This window comes from Dysidea avara, chromosome 6, assembly GCF_963678975.1.
Source record: "Dysidea avara chromosome 6, odDysAvar1.4, whole genome shotgun sequence".
Lineage (NCBI taxonomy): Eukaryota > Metazoa > Porifera > Demospongiae > Dictyoceratida > Dysideidae > Dysidea > Dysidea avara.
This window is the reverse complement of record NC_089277.1, coordinates 13,864,239-13,882,588: the sequence shown is the minus strand read 5'-3', so window position 1 is coordinate 13,882,588 and position 18,350 is coordinate 13,864,239. Positions and strand designations below refer to the sequence as shown.

The 18,350-nt window shown below is 36.2% G+C and overlaps 2 protein-coding genes across 4 annotated transcripts in view; both read left to right on the top strand.

Moving 5' to 3' along the window:
- LOC136257991 (uncharacterized) overlaps positions 1 to 6,062 on the top strand; it is a 37,459-nt gene extending 31,397 nt beyond the window's left edge. For all 3 annotated transcript variants that reach the window (XM_066051291.1, XM_066051289.1, XM_066051290.1), the window contains exons 4-7: positions 3,397 to 3,602; positions 3,941 to 4,055; positions 4,164 to 4,709; positions 5,871 to 6,062. In XM_066051291.1, the coding sequence (XP_065907363.1) occupies positions 3,397 to 3,602; positions 3,941 to 4,055; positions 4,164 to 4,709; positions 5,871 to 5,962 (959 nt within the window). In that variant the 3' untranslated portion in view covers positions 5,963 to 6,062. The remainder of the gene's footprint in view (positions 1 to 3,396; positions 3,603 to 3,940; positions 4,056 to 4,163; positions 4,710 to 5,870) is intronic.
- Positions 6,063 to 8,350: 2,288 nt separating this feature from the next.
- Positions 8,351 to 17,284, top strand: LOC136257828 (uncharacterized). Its single transcript, XM_066051127.1, has 6 exons — positions 8,351 to 8,450; positions 10,035 to 10,146; positions 11,202 to 11,398; positions 12,268 to 12,382; positions 14,477 to 15,052; positions 17,123 to 17,284. Exons 2-6 carry the CDS (start codon positions 10,050 to 10,052, stop codon positions 17,209 to 17,211), a joined length of 1,074 nt encoding a protein of 357 aa, XP_065907199.1. The 5' UTR covers positions 8,351 to 8,450; positions 10,035 to 10,049; the 3' UTR covers positions 17,212 to 17,284.
- Positions 17,285 to 18,350: the final 1,066 nt, after the last annotated feature.

Below are 18,350 nucleotides of genomic sequence, written 5' to 3'. Positions count from 1 at the left end.
TATGGTGGAAGATGCCAATGGAGTGGCAAAGCCTTATAGTTTGCCAAATGTATCTCTGCAGGGATGGAGAGCAGCACCAGGATCAGGGACTCTGAGGAGTAGGAAATGTTGTTGGCGGTAACTTTAGTAGTCCAGTCTTCCTGAAAAATAGAATAAGAATATTGGCACTCCTTAAGCTAAAAAATTTGATGGCTGTAGCATATATCAACAGTCACCCCTTAGTTGACAAGACTCACAAAGGGTCTGTGTATCCAAGGATATTGTCCTTGCTGCAGAACATGTCTGCAGATCAACTATTGTGTGGCAGATGCCAAAGTTCAAGACATGAACATACCAGATGGACTGGATTCTTCACCTCAAGATATTCAGGGACTGGATTCTTCACCTCAAGATATTCAGGGAATCCAAATCAGCACTAGAGGTGACCTATTTGTATCCCATCTGTACGATCAGCTGCCTTGACTCTTCAGCTGGAGTCAGGACCCATTAACAGAAGCAACAGATGCCTTACAGCCAGCACTGGAGTCCATTGAAAGGGTATGTAAATCCTCTGTCATGCTTAGTTTATAATTAGGTAGAGTAGTCTCACAAGCAAAGTTCTAACAAGCTTGTGACTCTAGTGTGGAAGAGATAACCATGGTATCCAGTCCTGTTGGAATGTTTTGTCTACCTAAGGCAACTTTCATACAATTGGGACATGTTTCAGGGATCATCTTACAAAATTCAGATGGAGGCTGGCCAATTTCTGGCAGATATTTGGAAGCACAAACCTTTAAAACAAAACTTAAAGAGCTCCTTCTTGGAGTAAGACTTCGTAATCTGTGAATCCAATTTCAAGAAATGATTGAATTAGCAACTGAATGGGATATTGTGATCATATTTCAGGACTCACTTCTGATATTGCCATCCGGCGAACCAGAACTGGTATGCCTGTGCACCAGCACTGGTATGCCTGTGCACCACTCAGGCGCTTGAGCCTTGTGAAGGAAATTCCTCCTGGGGCAGGGCTAGTAACCCGTTAACAGCTGGGTAGACTGGCACAATGTGAGTAAAGTTTCTTGCTCAGGAAACAACAACAATACCAAAGTGGCGTAGCCAAGAATCAAACCTGGGACCTTTCGATCATCAGGCAGATGCCCTAACCACTTGGCTATGCTGCCTCACACACACACACACACGCACGCACGCACGCACGCACGCACGCACTCACACACACACACACACACACACACACACACACACACACACACACACACACACACACACACACACACATGCACACACACACACGCACACACACGTGCGCATATATACAGTAGCTAATGATTTGACTCACACTCACAGGCACACCAATCCAATTTATCAGCATTATTAGTTTGGATGTTACACGTAGCAGTGCATATTATGTACTTGAACATGTACTTGAACATTATAGCACATGTTCAAGTACATAATATGCACCTGAACATTCCAGGTAACTGTGTATTTAGGCAGTGATGATCTTGTGTGGAATGCCACATTGAAGAGTCTGGCAACTAAAGGGTGCTTGCCTACCTCCACATCATCCACCTTGTCATTAATATTGGATATTGCTATCATTGACCAGGCCATCCCATTTTGCTGACTTGGCATCTTTACTTGTATACACTTGGACAATTTTCAATTCAAACCAGAGGATGCACTCTACCCTTTACTCAATTTGGCCAAGCAATCACGCCAGCTTTAACTGATTATTTTGCTTGTTTGCCTAACAATAAAATTAATAGCTTTACCAACTGGAGACTTTACATGAGTATAAACATGTAACAGAACCCTTAGTTTTGCCTCTCCTTAGAACTGTCACTTATGCTATGGAATCAGATACACTATCAAACTAGTGTTCTGTAATGTGTTTTGTCTTTACCAGGTGCAAGTACACATGTGCTGGGCCAATCTCATTGATTTGATTGTGTTCTTGTATACACTGTAAAAAGCGAAGTGTGCTTTGCACACAAAAGTGTGCTCTGTGGCACCACAGGACACTTTGGTGTCACAGGGCACATTTTTTGTGTGCAAAGCACACTTCCCAGGTATAGAATATTGTCCGACTGCTCTATTAGAGTATATCAACCAAATAGTATAATTTATGTGAACTAAAATCTTATAGTAGGCAAAACTCAGCTACATAGCACCAGCTCCACTATTAGACTATATACTGTTTTAAGCCTAAAAATTCTTCCAAACTGGCCTAGCAATGGTGAATCAGTTGTTAGTAAGGATTTGACTTGACAGGACACCAGCAATTAAAATGCTAGTCACAATACCATTTTTAATATTAATCCTCCATACGAACAGTATTCTGTTAGTAGTGCACGTACTCATATAGTTTTGTATCTGCATTGAAGAAATGAACTTGCTATTACAAGCAATACAATTGGTGTTTTCAGAACCAGTTACATAATTATGGATGTACTGTACTCAGGTCACTTGTATATGGAAAGTACTTCATGTTTCTCTGTATCAAACAAGATTAGGATTGCTGGTGTATGGCCTTGACCAACCATCAGCCGCTGTCTAAACGACAATACAAGTCATAATACTTTCTTCATATCACTGGTGGTACGCCATGAAGCAGATCATAAAATGGTTGTAGTGGGGGGCACAAACAGCAAGAATGAAATTTAATTTTGGTGCATTGTATACATAGATCTGTAAGCCATAGAATAAGTTATTTGCAACCACAATTATATCAAACATGACAATCTAATTACACACATGGCATATAGGATTACTGTGAAATGTGATAGACTTACTCCTGAAGTCATACAGTATTACTGTGTAAGAGTTCACAATATCATATCAAATGACTACATAGCTAGCTACCTATCTAGGTGGTTGTCAACTAACTTGTATTAACACAGACACAATATTAAAGAGTTAATTGGTTTGTAAAGTCCTATACATGACCAAAATTTAATGATTGCCAGTACATAAATTAATAACATATCCCCTTGGATTTTGTATTGTATCACCATGATAAAATTCATGCATTCAACAATCTGGCTGACCAAGAATCCAGGAGATAACCGAGTAAACATTTATAACACTTCCTATCCATTCCATCTTCCTCCTCCACTCTACTTTGAATTGATAATATGCTAAAACAACATTTGGCACAATTATCTACCAGTAAAACTATAAACATGAGGGAATATCCTGATGGCTGAAACGCAGAGAGTATATATGTATGTGTCTTTCTTCACACTTGCAACATGCCTTCAAAGCTAGGTAACTCCAACCTGTGATTGCAAACTCTAAGATTTACTTGCTACCAAATCAAACTCAGTATTACATAACTCTGTCATGTATACATTTACATACTGTGGTAAGTTTTACATATGTGTATATGTTGTACAGCTCCCACCTTTGAGGATGCCCATTACGTACATGACTACAATTGCTACCGTTATTACTTGTCAGCAATTTTTGTTGAAGATCAAGTAGTTATGCAGGTCAAAGTAGCACAGAACAATTTGTCATTCAAATGGTGGAGAGGTCATCATGAAAGTATTGACTGTAAGCTTGGTCAAACCTGCCAATATCATCTGACAAACGATAATATGGTGAGTGTGTGAGTACAGTACTGATAAGTGTAGTGGAATGATTAGCTAGTGACTGGTATGTACGTGAATTGCATAATGGCAAGAAGCTGTTTACTACACAATAATTATGTACTGTCTATCATAATTAATTTACCCAGTGTACATACAGTATATAAACAGTTTGGGAAAATATCTGATTTTGTAAACACTCCATCCTCAGGCCATAGCACATGTTATGCTCCTGATTGGTATGGGGCTTGAATGTGGTTGTGTACTGACGTTGTTGTGTTGTTATGTTATGTTGTTGTGTTATGTTGTTGTGTTTACCATCAAACAGTTTGTGTGATTTTCCTATTCAGACACTTACTTGGTCATCAGCTGAAAAAGGAAAAACATTGTTTTATGTCAATGCCACAAACAACTGTGGAAGTAGTTCTATTGCCTGTTTTGTGGTTGAGCCATTTTGTCAATTGTGTAAGTTCATTATAAATTAAGTATTATTTGTTGAAGTTGCATGCATACTATATGTATGTATATCTAATCAAATTATAAAATTATATTAATGCATGTTTTTCTCAACAGGTCCTGAATGTCCAGTTGTATCCAAGCCAACTCACATTCACAAGAGCATTCGAGAATATTCAAATCTTACACTAAATAGTTCAGTTAAAGTAGAAAATATTGGTGTTGCATTGCAGTGGTGTTTCGTGACTGCCAATAAACAGAAATCCTGTTGTGTCTGTGACAACCATGCTGGTGTGGACCCTGGAACATGTTTACAAAGTGACTGGAACTTGACCGCATATTATGGTGATATTTGCAGCTACACATATGGTTGTTTACTATCAGTTAGTAATGTTTCAATGAAATACAGTGGAGGTGTGTTTGTTAGTAACATCCTCTTTGCATTACAAAATGAGAGTTTCCTCTACACACATATCAGAGTCACACAGAATAACACAGCATCACATGATCAACAGTTAAATGTATTATACTACACCGTTGGAGGAGGAGCATGTGTTGGATTATTTGTTGTTATTGCACTGAGTACTATAGTGTGTGTAAGGAGATACCAAAAGATCCACCTTCAAGAGAATTACGAAGAACTTCCACCATATTCTTCTCCAGGTATTATAGCACATTCAAGAGATTAGAATTTGGGAAACATTTTTTGTTAAAATCTGTGTAAATAGTGGCCTTACAGACATCTGTTGTTTTAGTCTGTTTGGTCTGCTATTGTGGTGTTAAACTGTGGAAGTCTGTACCATCTTATGTCGTACTTTGTATGGGGGTTCAAAGTGTACTGTATTTTCCATGAGTACTGTATCTGCACATGCAGTACAGTTATGTGGATAATTGGGCAGACAAAGTACATAAAAGAATTTACTTTTACAATAACAAACCCACACAGACAGCAAAACTGATCACAGTACATTGTAAAACTTCCCTACCTCTTTGTTCTATACACTTACTGATAGTCAGATCTCTGAATACTGCGGTTTAGGCACTTGCTTGAGATGAACAGGTCTATAAAGTACAACATATCCCTGAAAGTACTGCATGCACTGCCTATGCTTGTGTGTGCAATATATATACAGAGCTTGGGAAGGTGTCTGGTTGTCTTGAAACTAATACAACACTTGGCTTCAGTCACCTTGTGCTGCTGAATTAATCACTCAACATTCCACCCTTTTCCCCGGTGATTCATTTTCTGTACATACGTTTGGCGGTGCTTTATGTAATAAGTATAAATAATGGTCTTTAAAACTGCTGTTTAACCCAGACAAGTGTTTTGCATACCTGTGTGAGCCACTTGATAGTGTGCACGGACACTCCTGGTCCCGAAGTGTTTTGATTAATGACATTCTCCTGTGATATAATTATGGCATATAATATAGGTCATGATGGTTATATATACACGTATAGTAATTTATAGTAATTTAACAGTGCACGGGTATAGCTATTACCCAAGTGTACTGCAGATATCAGGCAGACACTCGGGCACTAGGGCACACTATATATGTAAACTATCATTAAGCTGATTTTTTATGATGTATTTTAAACTGACAATTCATTCATGAATTGAATCATGTAGCTTATAGCACCTTGGTCGCTCTAAATTACTAAACATTATCCAATGTACCTATCTTATCCAGTGAGCCTCTCCTTATAGCTGGTTTACTCCCACACACCTAATTGCCAACCCATGCACGCATCACCCAGCATGGCACTTTTATCCTCCTACTGTATGCACTGGATACAAAAGTTGTACATATATTCATTTTGTAGGAAAAATTCATCATCATCTGAAACCACAGCCAGTCAATGAAGACCATACTACACATGCACAAGAGGATAGATCAGGAACTACTGCCATGTAGCTGTAACAGTATTGAGTATACTTTTGCACAATATAATCACCTGCAGAATAAATATCACTGTTATTTTTTGTGTAATTGTGCAATAAAGTTTTCTAAGCCATTTGTTGAACCTTGTATACGTGGCTGTGCTCTACCTAGTTATATATAGTCCTTTTTCCCACTATATTGTGTATGCATGTGCAGCATAAGGGAAACACTAGAAAGTATATGAATAAACACAAGGTATGGCTAAATGTAATAAAATTTTACACAAAAATATTAGCTACTATTATTCAAGAGATATATAGGGGAGCACACATTGCCAGTAGTACTTTATTATTATGAGTTTTTTTTTACCACATGAGTATTCCATGCAGAGCTACATAAAGTGTTAGTCAGTTGAAGTTATAATTTTACAAAATAGGACATAATGCTATTGAAATTTCTTGAATTATACAGTATATGTGTGTAAGACATACATTCTTCCTGCTGCAACCATCCCATCGTGTTTCAAGACATACTTTTCAATGGACAGATCACACAATTATGTACAATATACTGCATAATCTGCATTTACAAAGCCTTCAATGTTCTCATACAACCTAGTATTATATTGGTATATATATATATATATATATATATATATATATATATATATACCCAGCAAAACGTTAGGTTATCTTTTCACTGCTCAGGTTCTCCTCACTGTTGTGGCATGTTGATGCATTTCATATAGTAGCTGGCAATTGGACCAAATTATACATTTGGTTTACCTCAAACTTACATAGATACACTCAACAACCGCTGCTATATAATCATGATTACTGATTGGGATACAATTCCATCTGAACCTCATTACCTGTTATGTGAGACATTGGCAGGTATGCAGAATGTGCAAATATCTATTAAGCATGCATGCTCTTATATATAGTCCCCCCACCAGTGAATATTTATAATTAATTGCCTGCATTCAGTGGTTAGTGGCTTACTTAATATTATGCTAGGAACATGTAAACTTAACAATATTAATGCAATAGTAGTGAAACTTTCACCAATGTTGCACAACAGTTTATAGTAGACTGTGTACATGAGTAAAACAAGGTCATTATATACAAATGAAGCTAATAAGACTACAATATAATGGTTGATGCTAATAGCTATCAGTGAAAGCAGTTTCACTCCTATAAACATTGCTAGCTATATACTTTTAAATTGGATGGCAGGGCACAAATAATATCTCTGTAAATGAGGGAGCTATATATGCAGCTATGCTGGGTCAAACATATCATTTTACATACATATTGTTGTAGTACTGAGAGCAATGGTGACAAGCATGCAGCAAACCTGTCTGGCCAGAAAGATGCCTGGCCAGTATCAGGAAATGCTATAATACAGGTTCATGAAAATTGTAATGCATAATTACTACTGGCATGGAACACATTGGTTTGAAAATGTAGTTGATGAACAGTGTACTGAATTTTCATTACTTGCAAAAGAAAATGTTAATGTTGATGTCATTAACATAGTATGAACTATATAATTAATATTTCAGAGTTGCTGAAAAATTAAGATCCTGTAAAAATTTTTTCATTGGTCTGGACCACTTATACATTACAAAATCAGTTAATATGATCATTTGGTTCTTGAATTGTTCAATAGAGTTAATTTCTTTGTAGTTGGATAAATTGTTCCACATCTTACAAGCATTTAGTCCAAATGAATATTGGCATGTGTTCAGGGGGCTCTTGCAAATGGAACTGGGATGTTATTCGCGTGTGCTCTTAGTGCAATGAGTAATTCATAAACAAACCACTAGCTACATACTTCTGCAGGTATAATAAAAATTTTATGTTCCTGTACATTATACTATACATGCAGCGGCGGAGGGAGTAGTTGATATGAGGGGGGGCTCCGCTGGGCTGACCCAGACTTATTTCTATAGTTTGGTAAGGTGAGACCAAAAAAAAAAAAAAAAGAAAAAAAAGGTCACAACCAACTGACAAGAGTTTTTCACCTCACCAGCTACCATTTCTAGCTGATAAACTACATAAAAATCCTTACATAGCTCGCTACACACTGACTACTTTATTAGAGTGACTGCTCTATTAGAGTATATCGATCTTTATCACGGTCTTCAAGAAAGATAATTTCGGTGTGATATCATTCTGAGGGGGGGCTAAGCCCCCCCTCAGCAGACCGAAGGGGGGCTTTAGCCCCCTAGCCCCCCCCTTTCCGCCGCCTATGTATACATGAATTGACAAATGACAATTGACACACTAAGCTAGCTATAAACGCATATTCAACACATAGCTTATTGCTAGCTAGCCACACTTCATTAGACTTTTAGTAATGTAATTTTCAGATCACGTGACACTACCACGTTAGTCACGTCGATTTTATCCGGTTTCGAAGACCGGATAAAGTCGACGTCGTTTCGTTTACTCATGTATAACAAAGATAGAACTACTCTCAGATTACGAAATAGCTACATCAGGGACTATTATATCAGGTAACTTATAGTTATTGTCAACTACGTATGGTGATAGCTAGCTAGTCACTGACACCACTAAGCCGCCTTCTAGCTACCGCCTAGCAGCTGCGACTAGGCTACTGCATGAAGTTTTGAATTAATTTCGAAGATAGCTATTCACATACGGCTGTAGTGGCTATATGACGGGATGTGTCAAAGTAGCTAATTCAACTGTGTGAGTCAGTACGTAGCCACAATGCAACAACTGTCCTAGTGGCTGTATGGTAGCTATAGCCAGCCAAATACCAATTCGAGGTGTTAACTATGAGCTAGCTATAGCTAGCTATGCATTATTATAAATGTACTGGAACAGCGAGATACGTACTATGATTCAGTGTGGTGCAGTGTAGCATGGAAAACGTTCTGTGAGTGCAACCATGGTGACTATAGCTGTGTATATCAACTGGATGTAGTTATTTTAAATTTTTTGGTGGCCCTCAAAATTACGATTAGCTGGTTCTCCTACTGGTAGTTGTATGACAATATTGTAATGCTGATTGTCATTCTTAGACTTTAGTCTAAGGCTACACTTCTAAAGCTTACTAGGTGTAATTTAGTAGGTGTTAAGTGGCAGATGAATCCAATATGTGCTAATGACATTAAAATTCATTATCAGTGAAGTGTAATAAGATTTTGTAGCTGAAAGGGTAAACATTTTTTTTGTAGTCTCCATAATCACAAACTAAAATAGATAATGTAATTCGATGGATAACCTACGTACATAGTACAACTGCACATAACCACTGTATGATATAAGAGCTGTGTACCATATGTATAGCCTAAACATTTCAAGGGAGAATATTTTTGCTGATTTTGAGGTTTTGGGGGTTAACAGCAAAAAAATTTTCCTTGAAATATTTAGACCTCCATATATATAATACACTTTTGGAATTGTTTTGCAAATCCATGAAAAATAAAGGTCAATTTAAAATATTTAGGCTATACTGTAGTGCTTGCCATCTGCTCAAGGTAATAATTAATATTTAATTAATATAATTGCCATTAGATCACACAATGGCCTATAGTGTGGTTGCTTACCAGATGTACAATAGTATTCATTGTGAGTACCCAGGACACCCCAAGTAACATTTAGTATACATTGTAATATAATTTTATATGTATGTAAAGTACATGAGCTCAAACAGGAGCTCAGAATGGTTGAAATCCTCTATAAGAACTTGGTAAAAGTGGTTGTAAGATATTGGAGTATACATGCATATGCCAAACATATGTGAAGTTTTGCTGAGCCATTAGCTATCAGTCAAAACCCAAAAGTGTATTAGAAACATGTTTTAATTTTGCACATACGTATATATAGCTAAATGCAAACATGCATCACTCTGAGTTGTGCAAGCCTCTGGCAACATGCAGTCCAGGCATGTGCTAAGGGAGCTGAAACAGCTTGGGATCTCAAATGCCTTCTGCACTAACTTTAACCTCAACTTAAACAACTTTGACTAGTAACTTTTGCTTGCATATTCCACGCTGCACATGCAGTAGCATAAGTCAAACTTAATGTAGCTAAATGTACATATTATTTAGATTATGTTCAACAAATTACAGGAGCAGTTATGCCACATGAAGTTACCAGTGGTCACTAAATGTTGTTACCTGCAGTTGCTGCTGACTGTATTGTGTGGTGGTAGCTATGGAAACACTTCTGATAACTGCACAGGTATGCATACATAGACAATGGAAAGGGATTGGGGGCTATAGGGGTTGAAGCCCCCTTGGTCTGCTGAAGGGAGGGTGGGGGGCTTAGTCCCCTCAGAAAGATATCCTATCCTTCTTGGAGTGGCCTATATAAAAAGATGATAAAATTATGTGACTGAATTTTGGAAAATGGATGCTCGTGAATTTCCACGTTAGTAGGTTGCTAATAAAAGCAGGGCACAGTTATAAAAAATATTTCAAGTAATTTAAGGCATTGAGAATGGCTTAAAACTATTAACAAGTATAGATTTGCACCATAAAGTTTGTGATTTGATCATTAAATATTTTAGGTGTCAAATGCTCTGTGATTTTCCAAAATCTGGTCACATATACTCTAACAGAGCAGTCAAAGCACTTCTTAAAAATGTGTCCCTAACTGAACAGTAAAAAAATCTTTTGCTTACAGCAGTAATCAAACCACTGATCTCTTACTTTGAAAGTTAGTACCTTGGCTGTTTTATACTGCTTATAAATGTTGTATGCCGCACCCTATAGTCTAAAAGCTTTAATTTGCCAAAAGAAGTTTTTATTGACTGCAAAAATAGCAAGGTTGGCATTTTAGTTGAAATGGTGCTTCAAATATATATATAAATTAATCCTGGTGAAGTTTGAGACATTGTGAAAGCTAAAATGATTACAGTTTCTGTAGGAATGTACCCCCAGACCCCTTGCTGCCAGAGATTCTATACTTTAGTCAGCCCCCCTCGCATCAACTAATTCCTCTGCCACTGCATACAGTATTTCTTTCTCTGTTAGTTTTATATGTGTGTAGGTAGTTTCATGCTTCATTCACATATAATGTTTCATGACAGCAAATAAAAAAGTTATAATTATAAACTACAAAGCACATTAGTAGTTGTAATGATTTAAATGGGCTACAGGTAAAAAAGAAATATTTAGACATTGTTAGCTATCCATTAATTTGAATGTTATTGGGTGTAAGTTGCTGGTGTTTACAACAAAGGATCTAAGCAAAATTTTTATTTGTTTATAAATAACATGTTCTAAATACCACAGCTCCCACCTTCAAGAATACTATTTGTGGATCTGAGTGTGGCTGCCACGAGTATGTTCCAGGATATGTACGTGTTGGAGATGATGTTACAATGACCATCAAACCAGTAGAGAGTAATTTAACAATAAAATGGTGGACAACAAATGTTAACCCCATTGTTGGTAATGATGGCCGCTATTTCTTAAAGAATAATAACAGGGTAAGATTGATGATATCAACAGTTTTGCACAAGGCATGAGAATTCAGAACGTCTGGATAAGCAATCAAGTATCTAAAGTGCACATTTTTTTTAGAAGTGTGCATCAGTAATGGATCCAGAAGGGGTTTCTAAAAATTAATATAAAAGTAGATGATTGAATATCAGGTCTGAGCACATGCCTCTATATAATTTTGAGATAGTACAATCACAGTAAAAACAATGCTTTAAACTGTGAAATAAATTAAGTAATTATGGGCAAAAGTTGTGACTAAACTGTAACTTTGGTTGCTCTATTATAATATCCCAATCATTTTTAATGCATAGTGGTAGGTGATGGTTTAATAGCTATAATGGATGCATGTTAATCCAATTGCATGCATGTTATATTGTCAAAATAACAATATTGTTACGCAGATTTCTCCTGAGCTAAACTTTAAAATGTGGTTTCTGTTGAACCACAGAAGCCCACCTAGATCCAACACCATGTATATATTTATAATTGTAATTATGAAAGCCTCACTTAGAGGCATCTCTAAAATAATTTTAAAATTTTCTTAAAATCCAATAAAACAAGACTTGCATATAATTATTTACGTACTTCTTATTTTTAAAATTTTGTCCCTTCAGCTTGCTAATTACTTCCAGATCTCAATAATTTCTCTAAAATTGCTTCCTTTACTGGCACTTTGTCACACAAGCCCCTAACTACATTACAGTGAAATTTAGAAACATCTCAAAGGTAGTAAACAGACTGTATGGTATTTTAGGGAGTTTAGTTCTGTTGAGCATGAGTTAAGTAAGAACTCATTACTGTTTTAATGCACAATTATGTGGAAATATTTGTGCTTTTTGCTTTTTACTTATTGTAGACTCTCAAATGGCATTATGCTACAAAAGGAAGGACGGTCTTCTTTATCAATGTAACAAATAGTTGTGGAATGTCTAGCAAAGCTTGTTTTTTAGTTCGTCCATTTTGTAATGAATGTGAGTTAATATATGAATACAAAACACACAAACAGAGTTAACATATAAATGACTCTCAGTGACTGATTCATGTCTGTATAATGTTCTTGTTATTATGGTTCGAACCTATGAATGTTAATTGCTAATAATAATAGGCCTTGTGCATTAGTCTTTCTCCTATATACACATAGCTACAAGTTGTTTCTTTTCAACCCCAGTATCCAGTTAGCATCTGATATATTTACAGTTCTTAATTGACAGGGGAAATTTCCTGAGAGCAGCTGGGATAATTATTTATTTTGAATGCTTGATGTTGTTCATAGTGCCAATAATTTTTTTTTGTAAAATGCATGTTTAACTGAGTGAATTGTTATTGAGATGGTGACCAGTGTAAATCGAATATAGAAATGGTGATAAGGGGTTACCATGTCTACAAATAAATCAGTATAGATCACTATACTATGCGGGGAAATTTTGTGACAAGAAATGATGAGAGCACAAATCATTGTACATAGCTTGAAATAATGATACCAAGAGTTAATAATAGTGGAGGGAGAGTGTCTAACACTGCATAGGCCTGTAAAAAATGATCCTGAGAAATTCAAAGGGATTCTTTCTGTAAAACTCTGTAATTTGTAGTATTCTCCATAGGTGAAGATTGTTTCAATCATCATATTTCTTTGTTCTCTCAGTGTGCAATCATCACATTACCTTGTTCTGCCTGTGTGAACATTTTACACATCTGAAGGAATCCCTTTGAATTTCTCAGGATCATTTTTTACAGGCCTATGCAGTGTTAGACACTCTCCCTCCACTATTATTAACTCTTGATGATACAAATCCATGGCATGCCATTCCAGCTGTAGCTCAACAGTTTAACACTTCTGCAGCATGAGTTCACATGTACTAGTGAGCATGAGCAAGTTCAAACACAAAGGTTTAAATCAATTGTGCATAATTAGAAACTTTTTCAAAGAGTAAAAATTTTTGTACTTCAAATAATTTTAAAAAATTAAACTCCTTCATGTTATACGATATCACACATGCAGAATGAAGCAGATATACAAATATAAAATTTCAAATATATACAGTAGTATAGCTTGATACTAACTGTCCTAGCTGCAACGTGCTACCCACACATCAACATCTATATACACAGTAATGGAGAAAGAAGTGCAACACAAAGGAGGACATGTAGTGGTAAGTGCATGATGAATGCATTGTAGCTGCTACGGTTGACAAAAAGGCACATCTTGGGCTTAGTTACTTAGTCTAAAATTCTGTTAAAAGTCCATAAATAATATTTGAACGCATTTTGGGTTACTTTGAAGGTATGTTTAGGTTTGGTTATGCCTAACCAATGCTTTCAAGCTGCTGTGAAGGTTGGTTTCTAGGCGATATTAATTTTACTGGCAGGAAAGCATGATCCCTACAATAATTGTAGTACTACCATACTTTACAATGTGGATGCTGTCATATCCTCTAAGTAGCTAGACTATGTATAGTTTGTACTGTTAATAAACATACAAATTTGTGACAATTGAATGCATTTATATTTAGTATACCAACTGAAAGCCTGCAGAAGTGCCCCAAATAGAAACCGGTCAAATTAAAAATAATTACTTTTAATAAGAATTCGTCAAGCATGTAGATAGTGTATGGCTTCTTGTTGAGGCTTCTGTTTAGCTACATTGTACTATGAATGTTGTTTGTGGCTATCTCTGTAATTTTATCACATTCTAGGTACTGTCGACGAAGTGAACTTATAGTCTTATAGTTCTCTTTTCCTGCAACATTGACTAGATATAGCTCCTGACTATAGGAATATTAATACTGTAATTTTGAATTCATGCCAGTACCACCACGGTACCATACAGTAGCCATCAACCACTGCAATGGATAATAACAGTTCTATTGTATATTATTTTAACAGCTCATATTGTTTAAAAATCTGCTTTAATTTGCATGGACAACTATAATAAATTATAGGAAAGACAGATTTTAATTTTGTAATCTAATACTACAGTAGTCATGCATTACTCACATGTAAACTGCGTAATCATAAATAGTATTTTGAATGTAGATTTCATTTCTTTCTTTACCTTACATTTTCAGGTATAGGTTGTCCATATGTTGATAATCCAACTAACGATAGTACAAGTGTTCATGAACATACAAACTTCAAAGTCACTAATTCAATCAAATCAGACAACCGGTCTAGTTTTCTTCAGTGGTGTTTTGTAGGAGCTGATAAACAACGTAATTGTTGTATATGTGACAATACAGTTGGAGTAAAGTCTGATATATGTTCACAAAAAGATTGGCATTTACAAACTTCTTATGATCACAATAAGAAAGAATGTAGCTATAAGATTACATGTTCACTTACAATCAAGAATATTGCAATGAAATACAGTGGAGGAGTGTTTGTTGGTGAAGCAGTTATAGTTAAATATCAGTACAATGAAACTCGTTTAGGTAGTCAAACAAATATTACATTAATTCAAAATACACAAGGCTATTACTTACCATACATCATTAGTGGAAGTGGAGCTCTTGTTGGAGTGCTAGTCATTGTAGCCATTAGTCATGGTGTAATACATCTGATTAAAGTTCGTCATCAAACCGCAAGGAGACGTGAAGGTTATCAGTCAATACCATCACTGGATTCTTTACCTGCCAATGCCCCAGGTACAGCAGTTTGTTCAATGTGCATAAATTCTTAGTATAGCTACTAGCTGATTTCATTTCCTAAAATGCACCAATAAAAATGTCTACATTGAATGGTATATAGCTGTCCTACATTGTGTGGCTGGAGTAATGCTTAACTATAGCAAAAAAAAATAGCTTACTAATAGTTGTAACCCATTATAATTGTTTGAAGTCTGTATAACCACAGCAGAAGCTTTAGGATTTGCCAAAATCTATTTCAGTAAAGCTGAGCAACTAAGAAAGTAGCAATGTCAGCTATATTGTTAAAACTTTGATGAGTAATTGTTAATCTCATCAACTTCGTAATGAAACCAATAGTAACTGAATGGTATTAATGTATAAGGCTAACACCTGCAGTGGCGGATCCAGGATGGGGCATTTGGGGCAAATGCCCCCCCCCTTCAAGAAATTGCATACAAGATCGATATACTCTAATAGAGCAGTCAATTACTCTAATAAAGCAGTCACAATGTTCATGAGGCAGTGTAGCTTACCTATGAAGCTACAAATAGGATTTTATTTTACATAACAGACGTGATATAGTAGGTAAGGATAACTAGCTATTATTGTTGTGACCTTTTTTTTTTTTTTTTTTTTGGTCTTCAACTGGTTTTCAGCAAGTTTTTTTGGTCTTCAACTGTTTTTCAGAAAGGTGCCCCCCCTCTTTCGAAACTCTGGATCCGCCCCTGGACCTGATAGAAAAAAGAAAGCACCTAACATTGGTGGTGTGAGTGCTTTTGTTCGGTTCAAGGGGTTACACCACTGAGAAATTAAAACTTACTTATGTAATTATACAAGTCTCACGGGTGTGTTGTAACATAGTATTATAAAGTAATAAGTGACAGGAATGTCATGAAACCTGGAATATATAAGCACTAACCACCAGACTGCTAACCACTGGTACAAATTTAGTACAGCAGCTATATCATACAGTGCGATAGTGTTGTATAGTAGGGACAACGAAGGTGTAGGCATGGCCCGCAATAAAATACTACCAAAAACCTACCTCCATTTCCCCTCATGATGACATGACAGTAAAATTAGCCCAAAAATGCCTTCAGATTGACTCAAACATTTTCGTCAAGTTGCTACAGATTTTCAAAAAAAAATTGTTATGAAATTTTCCACTGACTGACTGACTGCCTGCTTGCCCGCCTGCCCGCCTGATGCATTTAGGAAACAAAAGTGGCTACAGCTATGACCCTACTTCCTTCACAGAAATGTTTCGAATTCACTTAAAAAGAAACCTTTGGTATATTGATAGCATACAATATGTGCACTATTATCCTTCCATATACTAGAGCAGTCATAGTACAGTATGGCTTCGATCTCCAGGCATGCATGTTATTGCATGAACATATTGGAATACACGTGCAGGTAATTCAGTGAGCTGTTCTCTGTTAAGATGTCACCTGTCACCAGGAAATGGACTGCTTGTGGAATGGTATGCACAAAACAAAGTAGACAATTGTTGTGAGTTAGTCTGGCGTACCTGGCAGCTACGCCATACATTGATGCCGTTGGTGCATATCATTAGTATAGGTGCTGCAGCTGGAATGTAAGTGGACAGCTCTATGATTGCTGCAGATCATGATCTCACTGAGAATTGTAGCTATTTGCATAGGTGACAGTAGTTAGCCTTTTGATAATTGACAAAAAAAAAAGTTCACAAACAAGCTTAAGAAAAATTAGGATTTTAAACTAGAGTAGGGACAGTATTATTGCAAGGATCAGAGTATATAATACGTAATGTCCAGATACTGTAAAACAATAAGAAGTGAATATCCCTACTGTGTATTTTGATTGTAAAATATCCGTAGCATAGTAGGGATATTCACTTATTATTGTTTTACAGTATCTGGACATTACGTACTACTCCGATCCAGCTTGATCCAGTACTTTTTATTGCAGTGGCACTAAACTGTCCCTACTCTAGTTTAAAATTCCTAATTTTTTTCTTATGCTTGTATATTATAATTAAATGCTTGAATTTGCCTTCTGATGAAAACACAAGAATATTAATATGCATGCTGTGTTCTACTTTTGTAGTGAGTGTTACCCAAGACTCAGATAGTGGATCAGTAACTACAGATGATTTTGAAAATACCAGTCAGTTAAATATAGGAACACCAGTTTAAGCACAAATAATGTATTAAGTGCATATATACTGTCAGATTGGTATGATTTATTTTTATTAATACTATTACACTATGCAAACTAATTTAGCAGGTAAATAAGGTTGCAACACCTTGTATGAAAGTTTTCATTGTGTACTGGGGTGGGCATGATTTATAATATTATGCGCATTGTGTTTTAAACAGCACCTCAATGCAATAAAGTTCACATGCCATCACAATCAGTGACCAAGTCACAACAGTACACAAACCTGAAAACTAGCTATATAGAGCCAATATTAAACACAATATTTTGCAGCATATAGAAGTCTTAAACCAATATACAGTGCTATTGCATGTGGACAAGTAGCATCAGTACTCCAAACAGTCTGCATATTACGGTATAAATATTGTTGTATACATACAACTAGTTTCAGTGCAAAAAACCTAGCTCGAGGGAAGTGCATGTATGTCATATTAACACTGGGATACTAAATAATGTTGTTATACGTAGCTAGCTATATACTGAACTCTAGTAGGGTCATCCCAAACATGTAGTGCTAGACACCAGCCTATTCTACTGGCATAGTTTGTATAATAGAAGTGTCAAACAGCAGGGGTGGATCCATGCAGGGCTTTGAAAGAGGGAGTGCTATGAGTAGGAATCTTAATTGGGGGCTGTTCCCTCCAGAAGCTATAGGCACTTTATAAATGTTATTGATAAATTTTGTACTTTTTGTTGTGAGTATGCATTAGCTATAAACATATACCTTCATTAAACATAAGTAACTGGTGACTTCTTGAGCTATTAGTTCACAGTATGTCCCTTAAGTACACAGAATAACACCGCATCACATGATCAACAGTTGAATGTACTGTACTACACTATTGGAGGAGGAGCATGTGTTGGACTATTTGTTGTCATTGTACTGAGCACTATAGTGTGTGTAAGAAGATACCAAAAGATTCGCCTTCAAGAGAATCATGAAGAACTTCCACCATATTCTTCTCCAGGTATGCATTGATGGGATCTTTATTTACAGTTGGTTACAACCATGGTACAATCAAACTGTATTATGTAGTCTCACTGCTTGAAGGTTCTTAGTTTACTAATTTGTTAAGATGCCTTACTGTAGTTATACTGATAGTAAAGTGTCAGTAAA